This window comes from Phacochoerus africanus, chromosome 1 (assembly GCF_016906955.1).
Source record: "Phacochoerus africanus isolate WHEZ1 chromosome 1, ROS_Pafr_v1, whole genome shotgun sequence".
Taxonomy (NCBI): Eukaryota; Metazoa; Chordata; class Mammalia; order Artiodactyla; family Suidae; genus Phacochoerus; species Phacochoerus africanus.
Window position 1 is genome coordinate 114,761,025 of NC_062544.1, and position 19,911 is coordinate 114,780,935.

At 47.5% G+C, this 19,911-nt stretch overlaps 1 protein-coding gene across 1 annotated transcript in view; it reads left to right on the top strand.

Annotated features, from left to right (window-relative positions):
- The first annotated feature begins 782 nt into the window (after positions 1–782).
- The window catches only part of DNAH1 (dynein axonemal heavy chain 1), a 79,656-nt gene continuing 60,527 nt past the window's right edge, over positions 783–19,911 (top strand). Inside the window, exons 1-7 of the mRNA XM_047776179.1 lie at positions 783–1,445; positions 2,446–2,518; positions 4,688–4,862; positions 5,957–6,113; positions 7,035–7,167; positions 9,507–9,668; positions 10,230–10,482. Coding sequence (XP_047632135.1) covers positions 1,110–1,445; positions 2,446–2,518; positions 4,688–4,862; positions 5,957–6,113; positions 7,035–7,167; positions 9,507–9,668; positions 10,230–10,482 — 1,289 coding nt within the window. The 5' untranslated portion in view covers positions 783–1,109. The remainder of the gene's footprint in view (positions 1,446–2,445; positions 2,519–4,687; positions 4,863–5,956; positions 6,114–7,034; positions 7,168–9,506; positions 9,669–10,229; positions 10,483–19,911) is intronic.

Consider the following 19,911-nt stretch of genomic DNA (forward strand, 5'->3'; position numbering starts at 1 on the left):
GCACCTGCTGGCCTATGCAACAGCCACAACAACACTGGATCTGAGCCACATCTGTGGCCCATGACACAGCTTGTGGCAATGCTGGATCCTTAACCCACTGAGTGAGGCCAGGGATTGAACTCACATTCTCATGGATACTAGTCAGTTTCTTAACCTGCTGAGCCACAACGGGAACTCCAGACTGACTCCCTTTTAATTTTTGCACTGGCATTGCATGCAAACCTCTTCAACCTCATAACCTTGTGCAATTTCTTATAATGCTTCCCCGACCAAAGGTTTCCCCCAGTGATGCATTTGGAGGCAGTCAAAAACAGCAGTGGTTTGGCAAGGGATTGCTTGCCCTGCAATAATGACCCTGCAAACCCTTGTCCTTGGGATGTACATGCAATCCAGTGGTGCATCTGCTGTTCCCTTTGGGGAGACAGGGGGTGTAGTTTCATCAGCTGGTCTAAGAGAGGCAGGGTGGATGAATATCTTTCTGTTGCTGGCAGAGAGATCCGTGAGCCAACAGGTCAGGGTCCCTCTGGGGAGGCGATTTAGTCCCCTAGGTCTTGGGGTGGGTAGGAGAGATGGGCATGGGTGGGGGATGCAGGGCCCTGCGCTGGGGAATCAGGGCAGTCTGGCAAGACTGAGTGGGGGGAGGGCACTGAGGCTGCCTCTGGCTGAAAGTTATTTTGGGTAAAACCAAGCAGGGCCCTTCACTGAGTGAGCAAGCTCTGGGTCTCCCTCCTTACTCCTTTTGTGAGAAGCCAGGCCTTGCTGTCTAACGTGGGGGGGAGGGCTCAGAAACAGAGTACAGAGGATGCGCCGGGGTGGGCGTGTCTGTAGAGCATTCAGTGCCTGACTCTGGGGTCTCATTTCTCACATGCAGCATCCAGGGAAGGCCATGCTGTCTCCTGGGAGGAACCTTCCTGCACTGTGTATCTGTCTAGGAGAGCACTTCCTCCCTCTGTTATCCACATGGGGGTGGGGGGCTGGAGCTTGTGGGGTGGCAGACTAGGCATCCCTGTATCCTGGTGGCTCTGGGAACTGAGCAGAGGCTGGCAAGAGCCCAGTGACACCAGTATCTCCTCCTAGGACCTCTGGCTCAGACATCACTGAGAAGCATCATGGAACGGCCTAACAGAGAAGGCTACAGCCCAGGAAAGACCCCTCAGGGCCCAGAGTGCAGCGGTATTCTTGCAGGCCAAGAGTGCAATCTGAGAGACCTAGAGCATAAACTGGGGAAGATCTTTCTGGGACTGGAATCTGGGTCAGAGAAGCTTCCTCTAAGCCCTGATCCTAAGACCCCACCTTTACCCCTGCCTCTGGCCACACCCATACCCTCAGACTTGGGGCAGCCCCGGAAGTTGCCCTTGACAGGCACTGATAAGAAGTACCCCGTGATGAAGCAGCGTGGGTTCTACTCTGACATTCTCAGCCCTGGAAGCTTGGATAAACTTGGGGTGAGTGTGACAGCCATACCCTACCAAGCCTGACCCTTCCTTGTGGATTCCATTTGAATTTCCTTTCATCTGTCCAATTGTGTCCATCCATCCATCCATGTTCACTTATCCCTTTGTCCATCCATCTGTCAGTCTAGCATTTTTCCATCTGCCCATCCTTCTGACCATCCATCTCTGTCCATGCATTCAACAATTCATTACTGAGCACCTGCTGTGTGACAGGCCCTGGGCTAAGCCTGTTGACAGTGAGGATGAGACATGCATATCCCTGTTGTCATGGGGCAGTGGCTTTGGTGGGGAATCCCCTCCCCCCGCCAGCTCTGGATGGGGAAGGAGTCCTTGGACAAGGGGGTGTACTGCTGAGATCTACGAGATAGCTGTGAGTTTGCCGTGTGAGATTGGGGCTGGAGGGAGTGTTCTGGGTAGGGAGAACAGAAGGTACAAACACTTGAGGCCCCTGACAGAGGTCATGGCCCATGTGGAAGAAGAAGGTAGAAATATGAGGGGAGAGATGGAGGGTGGGGGAGGATGGAGAAGGGATTAAAAACAGGGGGGAATTCAAAGAGCCACAAAGGTCCTGGACAGCCTTAGGAAGGTTTTAGGCAGGGGAGGGGCCAAGAGAGATAGGGTGAGGATCCACTCTTACCCACTACATTGGGGGTGCCAGAGTGCCCTTGGCAGTGGAAGAAGACACAGAGACACTTGCTGGCCTTACCATACCTGTCTTGTGGCTCAGCCCCTGGATGCACGCCATGGGTATTCTCAGAGTGAGGAGGGGAGCTGTGCATGACCAGAATGGGGTCAGGCCAGAGTCATCCCAGATGACCACAGTTGGTCACCTGCTGTGGCCTTTGAATGAGGAATTGCACAAATTCTTCTTCCCTAATCCTTCCCTGTCCCTGGGCCCCTGTGGTGCTTCCCGGTGGCCTTGGGGGCCCTCCAGGTCCTGCCTGTCCTTGAGATGTTTACGCTCCCTCAGGGCTCTGGGGTTTGGTTTCAGGAAGTGTGTCGTGGCCCCTGCATGACCCAGGACCTCCTGCGGCAGGCTGACCTTGACAAGTTCACCCCAAAAGGTCAGTACCCAGGAGGGCTGAGTGGGTGGGAGCCTTTAGAGGCAGGGCCTCTGGCTTTAGGGAGATTGTCTTCTCTAAGTTGAGGGTCTCAGTTTCCTCAGCTATAAAATGGGAATAACAGGAGACAAGGTGCTGTGCAAGGGCCCAGCTCACGGTGAGTGCTCAGTGAAGCACAGCTGCCCAATCGTTACTCTTGGCAGAGTGGATGTGACAAGGGCACTGTGGTGCTCTGGGGCTGAAGGCCAGGGCCTCAGTTACCTCGGCTTGGCTGGGGACAGTAGGGCATTGACATGAATGTTTTCAGCCTCCCCTGGAATGTGCGCTTGTGGGAGGCCAGGACAGTATCTGAGTTGTAACCCAGCCCAGGCTGCAGCATCTAGAACTGGGTGCCCCGGAGATCTTTGCAGAAGATGGGAAGGGGCAACTTCTCCCAGGCTCCGTGATGAGTCTTGGAAGGTCTGGGCAAGTCTTCAGGGCATGGGGCAGTCTGCAGTGGTAGAGGGGAGGGAGGAGTGGTTCCAGGAGAGACAGTGAGCTGGATGGGGCCATCCTGGCTGGCTGGCAGACAGGATGCCCCCTTCCATGGGGCACAGGTGCTCTATGGTCCCAGCTGTCTTCTCTTCCACTCTACCCCTGGGAGAGCCCTGGCCCTGTGCTGGCACTGTCCAGATTAGTCTTTTGGGGGCCTATGTGCCTCTTGGGGGTGTGTGAATCCCTAAAAGCGGCGCAGGAAACATCACATCTACGTGCATTTGTGCAGTGAGGGGCCAGCCTATTGTGGGCAACAGTTTCACAAGATTTATAGCTCAGAAGGTCTGTGGTTACAAGTCACAGATAAGGGCTGTGTTGGAGCTGGGAATGGTGCCCCTACTATGGAGGGTGGGGTGGGATGGTCAGCAGCTGTACAGCCCCACCTGCATGAAGAGAAGGATGGTCAGCAGCTGTATAGGCCCACCTGCATGAGCAAAAGTAGCCCCAAAGGGCCACAGGGTGGTGACAGTCAGGGTTCTTGGCTAACCAGAGGCCTGGGCTCATGGTTCAGCAGGGTTGGGAGCCCTGCTTTGCTATCCTCACTCTCACTCCTTCTTGGCTCCTGAAATGCAGGCCCAGGCCCAGAATTTCATAGTCCTGAGTGTGGAATGTGTTAAGGACCCAGAGGCTCAAGGGCAGATGGATGATTAGGGATCTGAAAACTGCCTTCTGGGTCAGGCCTTTTTGGTAGTACCTGACAGCTCTAGTAAGAGAGCTAGCTTAGCTGAAGGTGGATGGCTTCTGCTGAACCTCTGGAAGCTTCTGTAGAGCCCCAGTGGGTACCCCTAAAGTGGGCTGTCCTGTGGTGTGACTGCATCTTGACTCCAGAGATGTGAGGCCCATGGAGCGGGTCACTAGGGCCTCTCAGGGAAGGGGGTTAGGGGCTGTCACTGAGCTGTTTAGAGCCTGCTCAGGCTCTGGGAAATGTCTCATCTCCTAAAGCATTTTCCTGCACCCCCTTCCTGCTTCTATGGTCTTGGTTTGCCTGGGACTTTCCTAAGCCCTGAGAAGCTGGAATGTCACCCTATCAGGATGTCTTTCTCCACATCTCCTCTGTCCTCAGTCCTGGAATGGAGGCCTGTTTGAGGGGGTGGCCCTTCTGTGACTTGAGGGCCCCATGGGGGCAGGGTGGCAATGCCAGCCATCCCTATAGTATCCAGAATGTCTTGAGTCTGAAAACAATCCCAGTGAGTGAATGGCATTCAGACTCTGAGATGCTTGGGAGAGCCTCTGGGGTAGGGGTTGGTAGAAATCCATCCCAGACAAGCAGGGAGCTACCACTTTGCCTTCCTGTCCAGCTATCATCCTTGATGGTAGTTGAATTTAGCATCTGGCTTGAGCAAAGGCCACTGGCACCAGGGTTGTGGGCAGCACATAGGGGAATGGCTGAGCATGCTGGCTTTGGGCAGGAAGAGCAGGACCAAAACAGACCTTCTAGAGGCCACTGTTCTCCAAACTCAAGATCCCTTGGGTGCCTGGTCTATACCTGGCTTCTCCTGCCACTGCCTGGCCACAGGCTAACTCTGAGCTTTCCATGCCCTAAAGTGTGCACACCTGGTACCTGCCTAGTTCTGTGTCTAGTGGTTGTTGGGCTCCAGTCTGAGACCCTGCAGCTCCTGCTCCTGCCCCTGCCTGCAGTGAGAAGCTTTGAGGTTCCAGAGGACTTTGAAGAGTGCCTGGAGCATCAGCGCTTTGGGTCCACCACCAAGCTGCTCACCCAGACTGACTTCCCGCTGCAGGCCTATGAGCCTAAGGTGCAGGTGCCCTTCATGGTGCTGCCGGGCCAGTGCCCTCGCAAGATTGAGATCGAGAGGTATGGCTGGGGGTGCTGTGGGAGGGCCTGTCCTCTGGGAGGTGGTGTCCGCCTCACCTCGGGGAGTGAGGGACATTAGGAAACTAGTGACCATACTCATGGCAGAAGTTACTAAGATGGGTCTTGTGCAAGCATTCAAATAAAATCTAGGAGTTCCCATTGTGGTGCAGCAGAAACGAATCCGACTAGGAACCATAGGTTGCAGTTTCCATCCCTGGCCTTGCTCAGTGGATAAGGATCCGGTGTTGCTGTGAGCTGTGGTGTAGGTTGGCAGATGCAGACAAGTTTCGGATCCTGCGTTGCTGTGGCTCTTGTGTAGGTTAGCAGCTACAGCTCTGATTTGACCCCTAGCCTGGGAACCTCCATATGCCACGAGTGAGGCCCTAAAAAAAAAGCAAATGAAATCTTTTAGACTTTTGGTTTGTTTATTTTCTTTTCTTTTCTTTTTTTTTTTCTTTTTTGTCTTTTTAGGGCCACACCTGCGGCTTATGGAAGTTCCTAGGCTAGGGGTCAAATAGGAGCTGCCGTTGCCAGATCTGAAGCCACATCTGCGACCTACACTGCAGCTTGTGATAACATCGGATCTTTTAACCCACTGAACAAGGCCAGGGACTGAACCTGCATTCTCATGTATACTAGTTGGATTCTTAACCTGCCGAGCCATGACAGGAGCTCCTCTTTTTTTTTTGGCCACACTCACGGCATATGGAAGTTCCCAGGTCAGGGATCAGGCTCATGCCACAGGAGTGACCTCATCTGCCACAGTGATGATGCCAGATCCTGAACCTGCTGTGCCACAAACAAACTCCTAGCCCTTTGGTTTCTTAATAGAAACAAAATGCTTTCCTTGCTATGCAATCGGGTCAGGTGGCGTTTAAGGCAATGTGGTAGAGCTGCCAGGCAGGATAGAAGGGCAGTTGGGTTGCAGGACACCAGGACAGCATTTCCTGATAAGTCCCAGAGGAGTAGAAGGCTCTGGAGGGGTCCCTGGGCCACACTGCTAGCACCTCAACTCTGTGGGCCCTTGCTGACCCTCATGAAGCCACATCACATGAGCTGAGCTGTCATGAGATCCCCTTGTCTCCCTCGGCCAGGAAGAAGCGGCTATACCTGAGCCTGGATATCGAGCAGTTGCTGGCCAGTGAGGGCATCAACTCCGACAAGCTCATGCCCAGGCACCCAGACCCCCACCACCCCCAGACGATCGAGCAGGGTCATGACCCGCTCTTCCCCATCTATCTCCCACTGAAAGTGAGTCCAAGTTCCACGGAGGGCTGGTGGTCGCAGATCCCAGCTGAGGGGTCAAACTCAAAAGGGGATCCCATGGCAATCATAAGCACTCACTTGTCAAACAGGACGACTGTGTAATCAGAGTGCTGCCCCTGCTCCTTGGGTTTTGAGCATCCTAGGCTGGGGCAGGAGCCCCAGGACCCTTGGTATGCTAATTCTTGACTTCTTCCCTGGGAGCCTGGGAAGCCTGTGTACATGATCTCTGTCCCCACCCCACCCACGACATGAAGAAGCAGCCTATTTAGTCTGTGGAGTAGTGTGCATTTCTTCCTGACTGTGGGCTCTGGGGTCACTGGGGTGGGGAGACCTACAGTGGAGGAGGGCACTATCGTAGCTCCTTTGGGGTACCAATGGGGAAACCGAGTACAGGGAGGAGAAGGAGGGTGTAGCCTGCTCTGCTTTGCATTCCCTCCCTGCCCTTCCTTTCCATGGCCCTGAATAGCCCTTGCCTGGTGGTCCCTGTGGGGAGGCAGAGTTGAATCCAGATGCATGTCACTCTAAGGATGGCCTCCTGACAACCTGGGTCTCCATTGTTTTCGAGTCTGGGTCGGGGCTCAGGAAAGTGCAAGGACCACTTCTTCCCTTGGACCTGAGCTGGATGATTCTGGCTAGTGGGAGAGAGAGCCCCTAACCTGCTCTGAGTCCCCATGTGGCCCTCTGCCTGAACCTCACCTTGAACCTTGGGCGGACAGTGTTTCAAAAAGCCAGAACACACAGACTCCCTATGAGCAGCAGAGGAGGCACTCAGCCCCCTGGACCCCAATCTTCAGCTGTTGTATCTGGGAAGAGCCTATTCAGGCCCCCTACCCTCTGGCATGTCCAGTCCACTCAGGCCCACCTGGGGTGGGCTGCCTCCTCCTGGCATCTGCTGCTTTCTTCCAGGTATTTGACAATGAGGAGTTTGATTGCCGGACCCCCAGCGAGTGGATCAACATGGGTTTGGAGCCAGGGTCTCAGAACAGGAAACCCGTCCCTGGAAAAGCCCTCCTGCCCACTGATGACTTCCTGGGGCATGGTGAGCAGGGCTAGTGAGAGTGAGGGAATAGGATCTTGGTCTGTACCATCCTGTCTTGGCAGCAGCCCAGCCATAGACTCCTAGGCTGCCCTGGGGCCTCAACCATGGGAGGTGGGCCTCACCTTTTGAAGGCATCCCAGCTGGAAAACAGGCCAACAGGCTGGCTACATAGAAGGAAGTGCAGGGACCAGGGATGACATGGATGGTTAGGCTGGGGAAGGGACCCTCATGGACGGTTAGCTGGATGGTGTCTAATATTAAAAAAAGTCTTTGATTTATTGGTAATAAAAATATGCCAACTTATTAGACATATTCAAATGTGTATGAGGAATCCAATTCAAGCCCTTCCATCCCATCACCCTGAAATCCCCACTGCTCCAGCTGTAAATGGCTTTCACTGCTGCATGGACAACACATATGCTATCACACACTCACTCACACATACTTGCCTGCAAACTCACACATTCACAAGCACTCTGCCACACTCACCCACCATCCCTCACACACAAATACAGTTGCACATTTTCACCACACATACGCCTACTGTTACCCATTCACAACCGCTAGCATACCCACATGAATAGCCTCTCACTGATGTCACACAGATTTGCCACATCTTACCCATGTCTGTGTCTGCCTCTCCTTTGCCTCCGGCTTTGCCCTGGGGGTCATGGAAGCTCTCTCCAGTTTGCTGCTGTTGGGAGCAGTGCCAGGCTGACCTTCCACGGCTGCCACACAGGTCTGCGTGCCTAGTCTCTGTGTAGGCATCCTGGGAAGGTCGGGGTCAGGGGGTTGGAGGTGGCTGTCCTCCTGTGCAGGGCTGAGGGCCGCTCTACTTCCTGCATTTGCATGGCTATGCCGCCGTGGAGTGGGGAGTGGGCCCAGTGGGCCAGCATCCAGGTGGGAGATAGGACTGTGAGAGCCTTGCTGGTCTTCAGACTGCGCAGCCACCAGGGGGCTCTCAGTGAGTCCATTGTGCAAGATGTAAGTTTATGTTTCGATTTAAAAACATGTTAATGCTGGAATCAATTTCTCTGAACTAGACAAGAAACCCAGAATGTTTCCTTTACTTCGGACTTAATTACAAAAATAATTTAACTCAATTGTTCCCAGGTCTCTAATTCCTGGTAATAAAACCAGAAGGCTTGGGCTGCATTAACCTTAAAGGCACCATATAGCAGCATCCTGGAAGTATGTCTGCTGTCGCCCCTTCATACTCCCAGCCCTGGGCCTTAGCATCAGTGGGAGGAGGGACCGGCTGGGAGCATTTCTGCCAGAGACTTCTGTTTTCTGCTGGGGACTTCTTGTGCCATCTTTTCCTCTAAGTTGAGTCAAGACAAGGTGAACAGTTTCAAAAGAGGAAACAATTAGGAAGAGAAGGGAAGAGCAAAACAGAACCAAAGCCAGTGAGCTATATACCATAGCAACTGCCTTTGCTCATTTATCTGGCATCCGTCATGGGAGCATTTACTCAGAATTCTAGGTGAGGAGTAATACGACTTTAGGCTCTGTGAGAGACACAAACAGGGTAACAGGTCAGAGAGTGCCTGGGGCAAAGGTGCTGTCTTAGGCAGAGATGCTTCTCCAAGGAGAAGTCACTTGAGCAGGGAACAAGCCAGCATCCAGGTGACCTGGGAGAAGACTCTTCCAGGCAGAGAGCACAGCCAAAGCTAAGGCCTTGAGGCAGGAGCAAGCTCTAACATCATAGGAATAGCCAGACATCCCCTGTGGCTGGAGAGGAATGAGTGAGGGGGCAATGGCATGAGGTGAGTTGGAGAAATAGTCAAAGGCTTTAGCCCAGAGAGTGGGTGGGAGGCCCATCCTGACCAAAGAAGCCCTGAGGCCCACTTTGAGGCCTTGGCAGGGAAGCAATTTTCTACCCTGTCCTGCCCTGAAGTGAAGGGCCTGGGAGCTCATCTGCCTCATCCAGCCTAAGGGCTTCTCTCAGCCTTGGTCACCTTGAAGGGGTCCAGCTCAGACACGATGAGTTTTACACCTAGGTCCTCAACAGGACTCTCTTTGCTTGGGGCTTTCCTAACTCCTGTCCCAGTGCTGTTGGCCTGTGTCTTCCACTGCCTTGATGGCGTCATGCAGAGCATCAGTGCAGGCAGGCCTGGTCCTTCTGGTTCCTCCTGCTGTCAGGGGTTCTGCAGAGACCAGGTCAGCTGAGAGGAAGCAGGCCCCTAGCTCTGCTGGAGCCAGGGCCAGGGGTCAGCCTGGTGGGAGAGAGGCCAAACTAGTGGCCATTGAGACCTTTCCTAGCACCCACTGTCTACATGCAGAGGGGCCCGTTACTGCCCCATGGCAGGGAGCACTGGTGGGCTCCCCTCCTGTTTCAGAGGATCCCAAGAGTCAGAAGCTTATATACACATGGTGCAATGTCGGTGTCCTGGACTACGACAAGGAGAAGAAGCTGTACCTGGTGCACAAAACAGATGAGGGTGGTTTGGTGCGAGATGAGATGGGGAAGCCTATCCTGAATGGAGGAATCACGGCTGAAGGTATGAGCTCTCTGCCCTGGTTTTAGGCAGAACCCCCAACTCAGGCCCTGGCCTGGCCTGTGACTGAGGCCAACTTCTGCTCAGGGCAGAGCCAGCTCAGGTGAATTCCCCTTGCCATGTTTGTCCTATAGCTGTCTGTCCCTCAACCAGTGAGAACCAGAAGACCCGTCACTCAGAGACCCCAGGAAGGGCAATTGGGCATTATATGATAGGCTACCTCTGAGCAGCTGATAGTGCTGCTTTTAGTGTCATGTTGAGAAGGACCCTAAGGCCCATCATTTAGTGATGTCTGCCCTGGGTGTGGCATTCAGGAATGGGCACTTGTATAGTCACCTCAGTATAACTCCTTCTCTCTGCACGGCTTTTTAGAGTTTATAAAGGACTTATACATCCATTCATGACAACCTGTGACATGGGCAGGTCAGGGAGTGTTGTCACACCCATTTCACAGACATGATGGGGTTATTTGCTCAGGGCTACCATGCATCAGTGACAGAGCCAGGCTGGAATTAAGTCCTTTTGCCTCACTGCATGACCTTTATCCCTCCCACCCGACCCCAGGAAGGCCACCTCTCCTGATCTGCCAGTACTGGGTGCCAAGGATCCAGCTTCTCTTTTGTGCTGAGGACCCACGTGTGTTCACGCAACGTGTGGTCCAGGCCAATGCCCTGCGCAAGAACACGGAGGCACTGCTGCTATACAACCTCTACGTGGACTGCATGCCCTCCGAGGGCCAACGGCTCATCAGTGAGCAGAGCCTGAGCAAGATCAAGCAGTGGGCCATGAGCACACCTCGGATGCGCAAAGGGCCATCGTGAGTGCCACCCAGACCCTTCCCCATGCCCAGGTGGTGCCTCCTCCAGGGGGCTGTCCAGTGGGGAAGTAATGCTGCCCATGGAAGGGTGTGCTCTCTCCATGCTCATCTGTTTGGGGTTGTCTTGGCATTCACTTGGGACTTCTTGGGCCCTAAACAATTTCTAGTCCATCCCCAGATCTCTCTGGTTTTTTTTTTTTTTTTTTTTTTTTTTTTTAAGGCTGTGGTAGCAGCAGTATATGGAAGTTTCAGGCTAGGGGTTGAATCAGAGCTGTATCTGCAGGCCTACACCACAGCCACAGCAACTCAGGATCCCAGCCATATCTGCGACCTATACTACAGCTCACAGCAATACCAGATCCTTAACCCACTGAGTGAGGTCAGGGATCAAGCCCACATCCTCCTCATGGATACTAGTTAGGTTTGTTACTGCTGAGATATAATGGGAACTCCAATTCATGGATTCTTAATTTTTTTCAAAGGTTATAACCTGTTACTATCTCTTTTAATTCTGATGCTCAAATTGTCCAAAGATTTGGCCAGTGGGAGCCTTTTTGGGGTGATTCCTGTGTCCTTTTTTGTTTTTTTTTTTTTGGCCACCCCATGGCATATAGAGGAAAAACTGTACTAAATAGACTTAATTCTTTAGTTTTCTTTTTCTCCTTATCCTGGGGGCAAATAGTCCAAATACTATGTTCAAAAACTACTTGGGAAGTTGCCGTTGTGGCTCAGTGGTAACAAACCCTACCAGGATCCATGAGGATGTGGGTTTGATCCCTGGCATCACTCAGTAGGTTAAGGATCTGATGTTGCCATGAGCTGTGGTGTAGGTTGCAGACATGGCTCAGATCTGGCGTTGCTGTGACTGTGGTGTAGGCCTGTGGTTACAGCTCCTATTTGACCCCTAATCTGGATACTTGCATATGCTGTGGGTGAGGCCCTAAAAAAAAAAGTCACTTGATTTAGTTCTTCCCACCCAGTTTAGTGGGACATACTCATTTAATGAGCTATTTGTTTTATAAATTTATATAAGAATATACAGAAAATATATGTATAATATATATATAATATATGTATTTTATATTATAACATATTTATAATATAATATGCATACATTATATATTAATATATAGAGAGTATATATACATGTATATGTATTTCTTTCTCTATGTGGTACATATATAAACACATATATAAAATATACTCACTAATGTATATTACTCAAAAAGGCACACTCGGAGATTTGTCACTTTTCACCCCCATTCATTCTATCCTATCCACAACTCCTATGTTTTCCCCTTTGTTCCCACCATATGCCCATATGTAAACAGTATCATTCATTTCTGGTTTATCCTTTCTTTATTTCTCTTTGTACCAATGATATTTTCATGTATATTTTCCTATCCACCTTCTTACATGAGGAATATCACACTATAGACATTCTTTTGCATTTTGCCCTTTTTTTTTTTTTTTTTTGGCCACTCTTGTGGCATGTGGAAATTCCTGGGCCAAGGATCGAACCTGCACCACAGCAGTGACTCAAGCCACTGCAACAACGCCAGATCCAATTTTATCTTTTTCCAAATGACTAACTAGCATTTATTAAATGATTTTTCAGCATTTATTGAAACCTCCATCTTTGACCTGGTGATTTGAGATGCCACCTTTATTGTGTACTAATTTCCAAACGTACTTGAGGAATCCTTCAGTTTCTGTGCTATTCCACTGTTCTGTTTGTCTATTTATGTACTTTTACTACAGTTTTAATTTTAGATGTTTTACAGTGTGTTGTAATGTCTTGTAGGGTCAGTCCCCCTGTGCAGCTTTTCGCTTTCAGTATTTTCCTGGCAATTCTTGCATGTTTTTTGTTTGTTTTAATTACTTATTTTTAAAAATTGTGGTAAAATATACATAATATAAAATTCACCATTTTACCCTTTTCTAAGTGTACATCCACATTGCTGTCCAGCCATCACTACCATTCACCCGCAGAAGGTTCACCATCCCAAAGTGAAACTCTTTACCCGTTAAATATAAGACCCTATTCCCCTCTCCCTCAGCCCCTGGCAATCACCATTCTACTTTGTGTCTCTGTAAATTTGACTACCCTGAATAGCTCATATTCATAGACTCACACAGTACTTGTTCTTTTGCAACTTCTTTCACCTAGCTAATGTCTTCTAGTATCATCTGTGTTGAACAATATTCCATTGTGTATATATATATATATATATATATATACACCATATTTTGTTTATCTATTCATCTGCTTTTTTTTTTTTTGGCCTTTTTAGAGCCCCACCCTAGGCATATGGAGCCTCCCAGGCTGGGGTTGAATTGGAGCTGCAACCGTAGGCTTACACCACAGCCACAGCAACTGGGGATCCAAGCCATGTCTTCAACCTACACCACAGCTCATGGCAATGCAGGATCCTTAACCCACTGAGCGAGGCTAGGGATCAAACATGCATCCTCGTGGATGCTAGTTAGGTTTGTAACCCGCTGAGCCACAACAGGAACTCGTATCCACTCATCTGCTAATGGACACTTGATTGCTCCCTTTTTTTGACTATTGTGAATAATGCTGCTGTGAACATGGGTGAACAAAGATCTCGTCATTTCCCTGCTTTCTATTCTTTTGGATATAAACTCACAATGGAATTACTAGATCATATGGTAATTGTATTTTTGTTGTTTACTTTTTATTTCATAATGATAAACTTTGTAATCCCCCTAGACTCGGGGGGGGGGGATAAGAAAAGCATGGAGCCCCCAAAAACTGAAGTGAGAGCACAAAGGTTATAGGTTATTATGAGCAGATGGAAGAAGGAGTGGTGTAGTGGTTAAAATACTAGTCTAATTGATTAGTTATCCGCAGTCAGCAATGGTGAGCTTCTTCTGGTCTTGCTACTCCTGGACCCAAGGCACTCCATGGTTTGCCCACTATTCATGCCCTCTTTTACCTTGCCAAAAACCATGTGCTTGCCACCCAACCACTTGGTCTTGGTAGTGTAGATGAAAAACTGGGAACTGTTTATGTGGGTCCCGAATTTGTGATGTACAAGATGCTAGGACCCAGATGCTTCAGGATGATGCTTATTATCAAATTTCTCCTTGTAGATGACCACCGAGGGAGCTCCAAAAAAGCCCTATTTTTAATTTTTTTGGAAAACACCATCCTGTTTTCTATAGCAGCCGCACCATTTTATATTCCCACAAGCAAGGCACAAGCGTTCAAATTTCCCCATATCCTCATTGACACTTGTTATTTTCTAAGTTTTTTTCTTTATAATAGCCATCCTAGTGATGTGAATTGGTATCTCATCATGATTTTTATTTGCATTTTCCAAATGATTAGCAATGTTGAGCATTTTTTATGTGCTTATAGGTTATTTGTGTGTTCTTTGGAGTAGTGTTTAATCAAATTCTTTGCCTATATTTGAATCCAGTTGTTTGTTTTTTCTTGTTGAATTTTAGGAGTCGTTGTATATTCTGGATATTAATCCCTCATGAGATATATGATTTGTAGATATTTCTCCCATTCCATGGGTTGCCTTTTTATTCTGTTGATATTGTGACTAGGCAGAGTTTTTCATTTTGGTAAAGTCCAATTTGTCTGTCTTTTCTTTTCTTTCCTTTTTTTTTTTTTTTCGTCTCTTTAGTTCCATACCCACGGCATATGGAGTTTCCAGGCTAGGGATCCAATCAGAGCTGTAGCAGCCAGTCTATGCCAGAGCTACAGCAATTTGGGATCTGAGCCGCCTCTGTGACCTACACCACAGCTCACGGCAATGCGGGATCCTTAACCCACTGAGCGAAGCCAGGGATGAACCCATGTCCTCATGGATGCTATTCGGGTTCATTAACCGCTGGAGCCATAACGGGAATTCCTTTTTGGTCTCTTTAGGGTTGCACCTGCAGTATATGGAGGTTCTAAGGCTAGGGGTCGTATCAGAGCTGCAGCCGCTGGCCTACACCACAGTCACATCAATGTGGGATTCAAGCTACACCACAGTTCATAGCAATGCCAGATCCTTAACCCACTGAGTTAGGCCAGGGAGTGAACCTTCATCCTCATGGATTCTTGTCAGATTCTTTTCTGCTGAGCCATGACAGGAGCTCCTCTACTTTTTTTTATTGCCTATGCCTTTGGAGTCTTGTATAAGAAATAACCACCAAATCCAATGTCATGAAGCTTTCCCCCAGGTGTTCTTTTAAGAATTTTACAGTTTTCGGAGTTCCCGTCGTGGCGCAGTGGTTAAAGAATCCGACTAGGAACCATGAGGTTGTGGGTTCGATCCCTGCCCTTGCTCAGTGGGTTGACGATCCGGCGTTGCTGTGAGCTGTGGTGTAGGTCGCAGACGTGGCTCGGATCCCCAGTTGCTGTGGCTCTGGCGTAGGCTGGTGACTACAGCTCTGATTGGACCTCTAGTCTGGGAACCTTCATATGCCGTGGGAGTGGCCCAAGAAATGGCAAAAAAAAAAAAAAAAAGAAAAAAAGAATCTTACAGTTTTAGCTCTTATGTTCAGATCTTGGATCCATTTTGAGTTAACTTTTGTATATAGTCTTAGGTAAGAATCCAACTTCATTCTTTTGCAAGTGAATATCCAGTTTTCCTAGTACGATATGATGAAAAGGCTGTATTTTCCCAATTGAATGGTTTGGCTCCTTGTTGAAAATCATTTGACTATATGTGTACAAGGGTTTATTTCTGGGTTCTCTTTTCTTTTCCATTGGTCTGCCAGTGTTTCTTTATGCTAGTATCATACTGTTTTTATTACTGTAGCTTTGTAGTAAGTTTTGAATTTGTGTTGTGTGTCTTCCCACTTTGTTCTTTTTTGAGTGTTTTGGCTTTTGGGGTCCCTTGAGAGTCCATATGAAATTTGAGATGGATTTTTCTATTCCTGCCAAAAAAAACCCAAAAACAAAGTTGGGATTTTTTTTTTTTTTTTTTAGGGCCGCTCTTGGCGGCATTTGGGAAGTCCCCAGGCTAGGGGTCAAATCGGAGCTATAGCTGCCAGCCTACGCCACAGCCACAGCAACATAGGATCTGAGCCATGTCTGCGAACTATGCCACAGCTTATGGCAATGTCAGATCCTTAACCCACTGAGTGAGGCTAGGGATTGAACCCACATCCTCATGGATACTAGTCAGATTTGTTACCGATGAGCTGTGATGGGAACTCCAAAAGTTGGGATTTTGGCAGAGATTTTGCCTACTTATTTCCCTATGTGAGCTTTAGTATTTTTAAAAAATTCTTGGTATTTTTACTAGGATTGCATTACATTTTTAAATTACCTTGGGTATAGCTGACATCTTTAAGATCCTGAATTTTTCTATCCAAGGACAAGGGATGGTCATTCATTTGTTTAAATCTATTTGTGTGTCTTTCAGAAGTTCTTTAAACCTTTTTTTATATAGATTTCACATGCTCCTCATTAAGTATTTTATTTTCTTTGTTGCTATTATAAATAGGCTTTCTTCACTATAATGTCTCGATTTCTTTAAGCTAATTTATATGCTGTTACCTTATTAAAATTAATGTTTGAGTTTATTGTTGATTCTCTAGAGCTAAGTGCACACTACCTGTAAATAGAGGTAGTTTTACTTATTTTCCTACTCTTATTCCTCCAATTACTTCTCTTATGTAATTGCATTTTCTAATACTTACAGTACAATATTGACTAGCAGTGGAGATGGTAACCATCCTTACTGTGTTCTTAATATTAGTGGAAATACCTCTAGTGTTCTCCCCTTAAGAAAATGCTAGCTTTATTTAAGAATGTATCCATTGATACCTATTTTCTTTTCTTTTTCTTTTTTTTTAAGGGCTGCACCCTCAGCATATGGAGGTTCCCAGTCTAGGATCGAATCAGAGCTGTAGCTGCTGGCCTGCACCACAGCCACAGCAACACAGGATCCAAGCCTTGTGTGCATCTGCCACCTACACCACAGCATCACAGCTTACAGCAACACCAGATCCTTAACCCACTGAGCAAGCCCAGGGATCGAACCCACATCCTCATAGATGCTAGTTGGGTTCTTTAACCACTGAGCCACGATGGGAACTCTATGATAGCTATGTTCTTGAATTTTTTGGTCACAGCTTTTTACCAGTGGAGATAATCATATTTTTGTCTCCTCACATCTTTTATCATGCTGAATTATATTAATCGATTTCCTAATATTGAAACAATCTTGCAATACTTTAATAAATCCCTCTTGTCCATGGGCACATCATCTTTTAATGTGGTATTAAATTCTGTCAGTTAAATGCTATTTAGGACTTTGACATTGATGTGTGATGCTGGTCTGTATTTTTTTGGGTACTGTTTTTAACAGGTTTTAAGCAAAGTTATACTTGCTTCATATAGAGAATTTCAACATTTTCCATCATATTCAATACTCTGCAACAATTTATGTTGCATTAAGGCTATCAGATCATTCTCTTGCAAAACCATTTGAACACGGAGTGTTTTTTGGTTTTTCTATAACTTTATCTACTTTTCTTTTTTTTTTTTTTGTCTTTTTGCTATTTCTTGGGCCACTCCCGCAGCATATGGAGGTTCCCAGGCTAGGGATTGAATCGGAGCTGTAGCCACCAGCCTATGCCAGAGCCACAGCAACTCAGGATCCGAACCGCGTCTGCAACCTACACCACAGCTCACGGCAACGCTGGATCGTTATAACCCACTGAGCAAGGGCAGGGATCGAACCTGCAACCTCATGGTTCCTAGTCGGATTTGTTAACCACTGTGCCACGACGGGAACTCCATATCTACTTTTCTATAGAAGTTGGTCTATTCAGTCTTTCTTTTTTCTCTAGAAAATTATCCATGTTACCTAGATTTTAAAGTAGACGTGCATAAAAATTTTAAATATGATTTAAAATTATACTCATGTTAATGTTGTCTTCCCCTTGTTATTTTGTTGAGTAATGCTTTCCCTCTCTCTTTTTAACTTTATTAAGAAACATGTGGTTTGGTTTTTTGATTTAAAAAATGTCATATTTTGGAGTTCACTTCATGGCTCAGCAGTTAACAAACCCGATGGATCCATGAGGATGCAGGTTCAATCCCCAGCCTTGCTCAGTGGGTTAAGGATCCAGAGTTGGCGTGAGCTGTGGTGTAGGTTGTGGACACAGCTCAGATCCCACATTGCTGTGGCTGTGGTGTAGGCTGGCAGATGTAGCTCCAAATGGACCCCTAGCCTGGGAACTTCCATATGCCATGGGTACGGCCCTAAAAAGGAAAGAAAGAAAAAAAAAAGGGGGAGTTCCCATCGTGGCGCAGTGGTTAACAAATCCGACTAGGAACCATGAGGTTGCGGGTTCGATCCCTGCCCTTGCTCAGTGGGTTAACGATCCGGTGTTGCCGTGAGCTGTGGTGTAGGTTGCAGACGCGGCTCGGATCCCGCATTGCTGTGGCTCTGGCGTAGGCTGGTGGCCACAGCTCCGATTAGACCCCTAGCCTGGGAACCTCCATATGCCGTGAGAGTGGCCCAAGAAATAGCAAAAAGACAAAAAAAAAAAAGGATTTATTTTATTTTATTTGTTTTTGTCTTTTAGGGCTGCACCTGTGGCATATGGAGGTTCCCAGGCTAGGGGATGAATCGGAGCTGCAGCTGCCAGTCTACACCACAGCTCACAGCAATGCCGGATCCTTAGCCCACTGAGTGTGGCCAGGGATCAAACCCACAACCTTGTGGTTCCTAGTCGGATTGGTTTCCGCTGTGCTACAGCGGGAACTCCAGAAAAGGATTTAGATCTATTAATTTGATTGTTCCAAAATTTACCTCATTAATTTATATTTTAATTTTTATTATTTTCTTCCTTATACCTTCTTTTGCTTATGTTTTGTTATGTTTTTAGTTTCTTTTTTGTTTTTAGGTGCTAGGAGTTTAATTCATTTATTTACATTCTTGTTGATAAATGTGTTTAAGGCTATGACTTTTCTTCTGATAACTGCTTTAAAAATACAGTAGTCTAGGAGTTCCTGTTGTGGTTCAGTGAAAACGAATCTGACTAGTATCCATGAGGACGCAAGTTTGATCCCTGGCCTCAGTGAGTGGGTTAAGGATCCAGAGTTACTGTGAGCTGTGGTGTGGATTGCAGATGCAGCTTGGATCTATTGTTGCTGTGACTGTGGCATAGGCCAGCGCCTACAGCTCCAGTTCGACCCCTAGCCTTGGAACCTACATATGCTGCGAGTACAACCCTAAAAAGCCAACAAACAAACAAACAAACAAACAAACAAAAACAAACCAGTAGTCTGCAGATTCCAATATGTAGTATTTCGTTTTTTTAATTCCAAAAATTTATTTTTTTATTTCCCATCTCATTAAAAAGTTAATATAAGGTTTTAAAATTTTCCATATGGAGGGAATTCCCGTTGTGGTGCAGTGGTTAACAAATCCGACTAGGAACCATTAGGTTGCGAGTTCGATCCCTGCCCTTGCTCAGTGGGCTAAGGATCCTGCATTGCCCTGAGCTGTAGTGTAGGTCACAGACGCAGTTCAGATCCCGAGTTGCTGTGGCTCTGGCGTAGGCTGGCGGCTACAGCTCCGATTTGACCCCTAGCCTGGGAACCTCCATATGCCACAAGAGCGGCCCAAGAAATGGCAAAAAGACAAAAAAAAAAAAAAATTCCATATGGAAAGGACTTGTTAAAATGTGTTGTTAATAATTTCTATTTGGAAGTCCACTGGTGGTGCAGTGGAACTTCTGCATGCTGCAGACACAGAAATAAAAAAAAGGAAAAGGTTTCTAGTTTTTTATTTTTATTTATTTTTTTTGTCTTTTTGCCATTTTCTTGGGCTGCTCTTGTGGCATATGGAGGTTCCCAGGCTAGGGGTTGAATCGGAGCTATAGCCGCCGGCCTACACCAGAGCCACAGCAACATGGGATCCGAGCCGTGTCTGCAACCTACACCACAGCTCACGGCGACGCCGGATCGTCAACCCACTGAGCAAGGGCAGGGATCGAACCCGCAACCTAATGGTTCCTAGTCGGATTCGTTAACCACTGCGCCACGACAGGAACTCCTCTAGTTTTGTTGTATTGCGATCAGAATCAGAGAGTGTTATTTATAATATTTCTACTATATAGTACTTGCTGATGTTTTCTTTGTGACAGTATATAATCACGTTTGTGAATGTTCCATTTGCACTTGAGAAGAAGTATATTCCTATTATTAAGGTGCAAAAGTTTTACATAGACATGTATTCCATAGTGATTATGTTCTTTGCAACTTGTATCTCTCTACTTATTCTTGTCCACTGAGAGTAGTGTGTAATATTATCATAATGCATTGTGGCTTTTAGCATTAAAAAGTATCCTTGATCAGGTGTAATTTTTTTTTTGTTTTTGGCTGCACCTGCAACACATGGAAGTTCCCAGGCCAAGGATCAAACCCGCGCCATAGCAGTG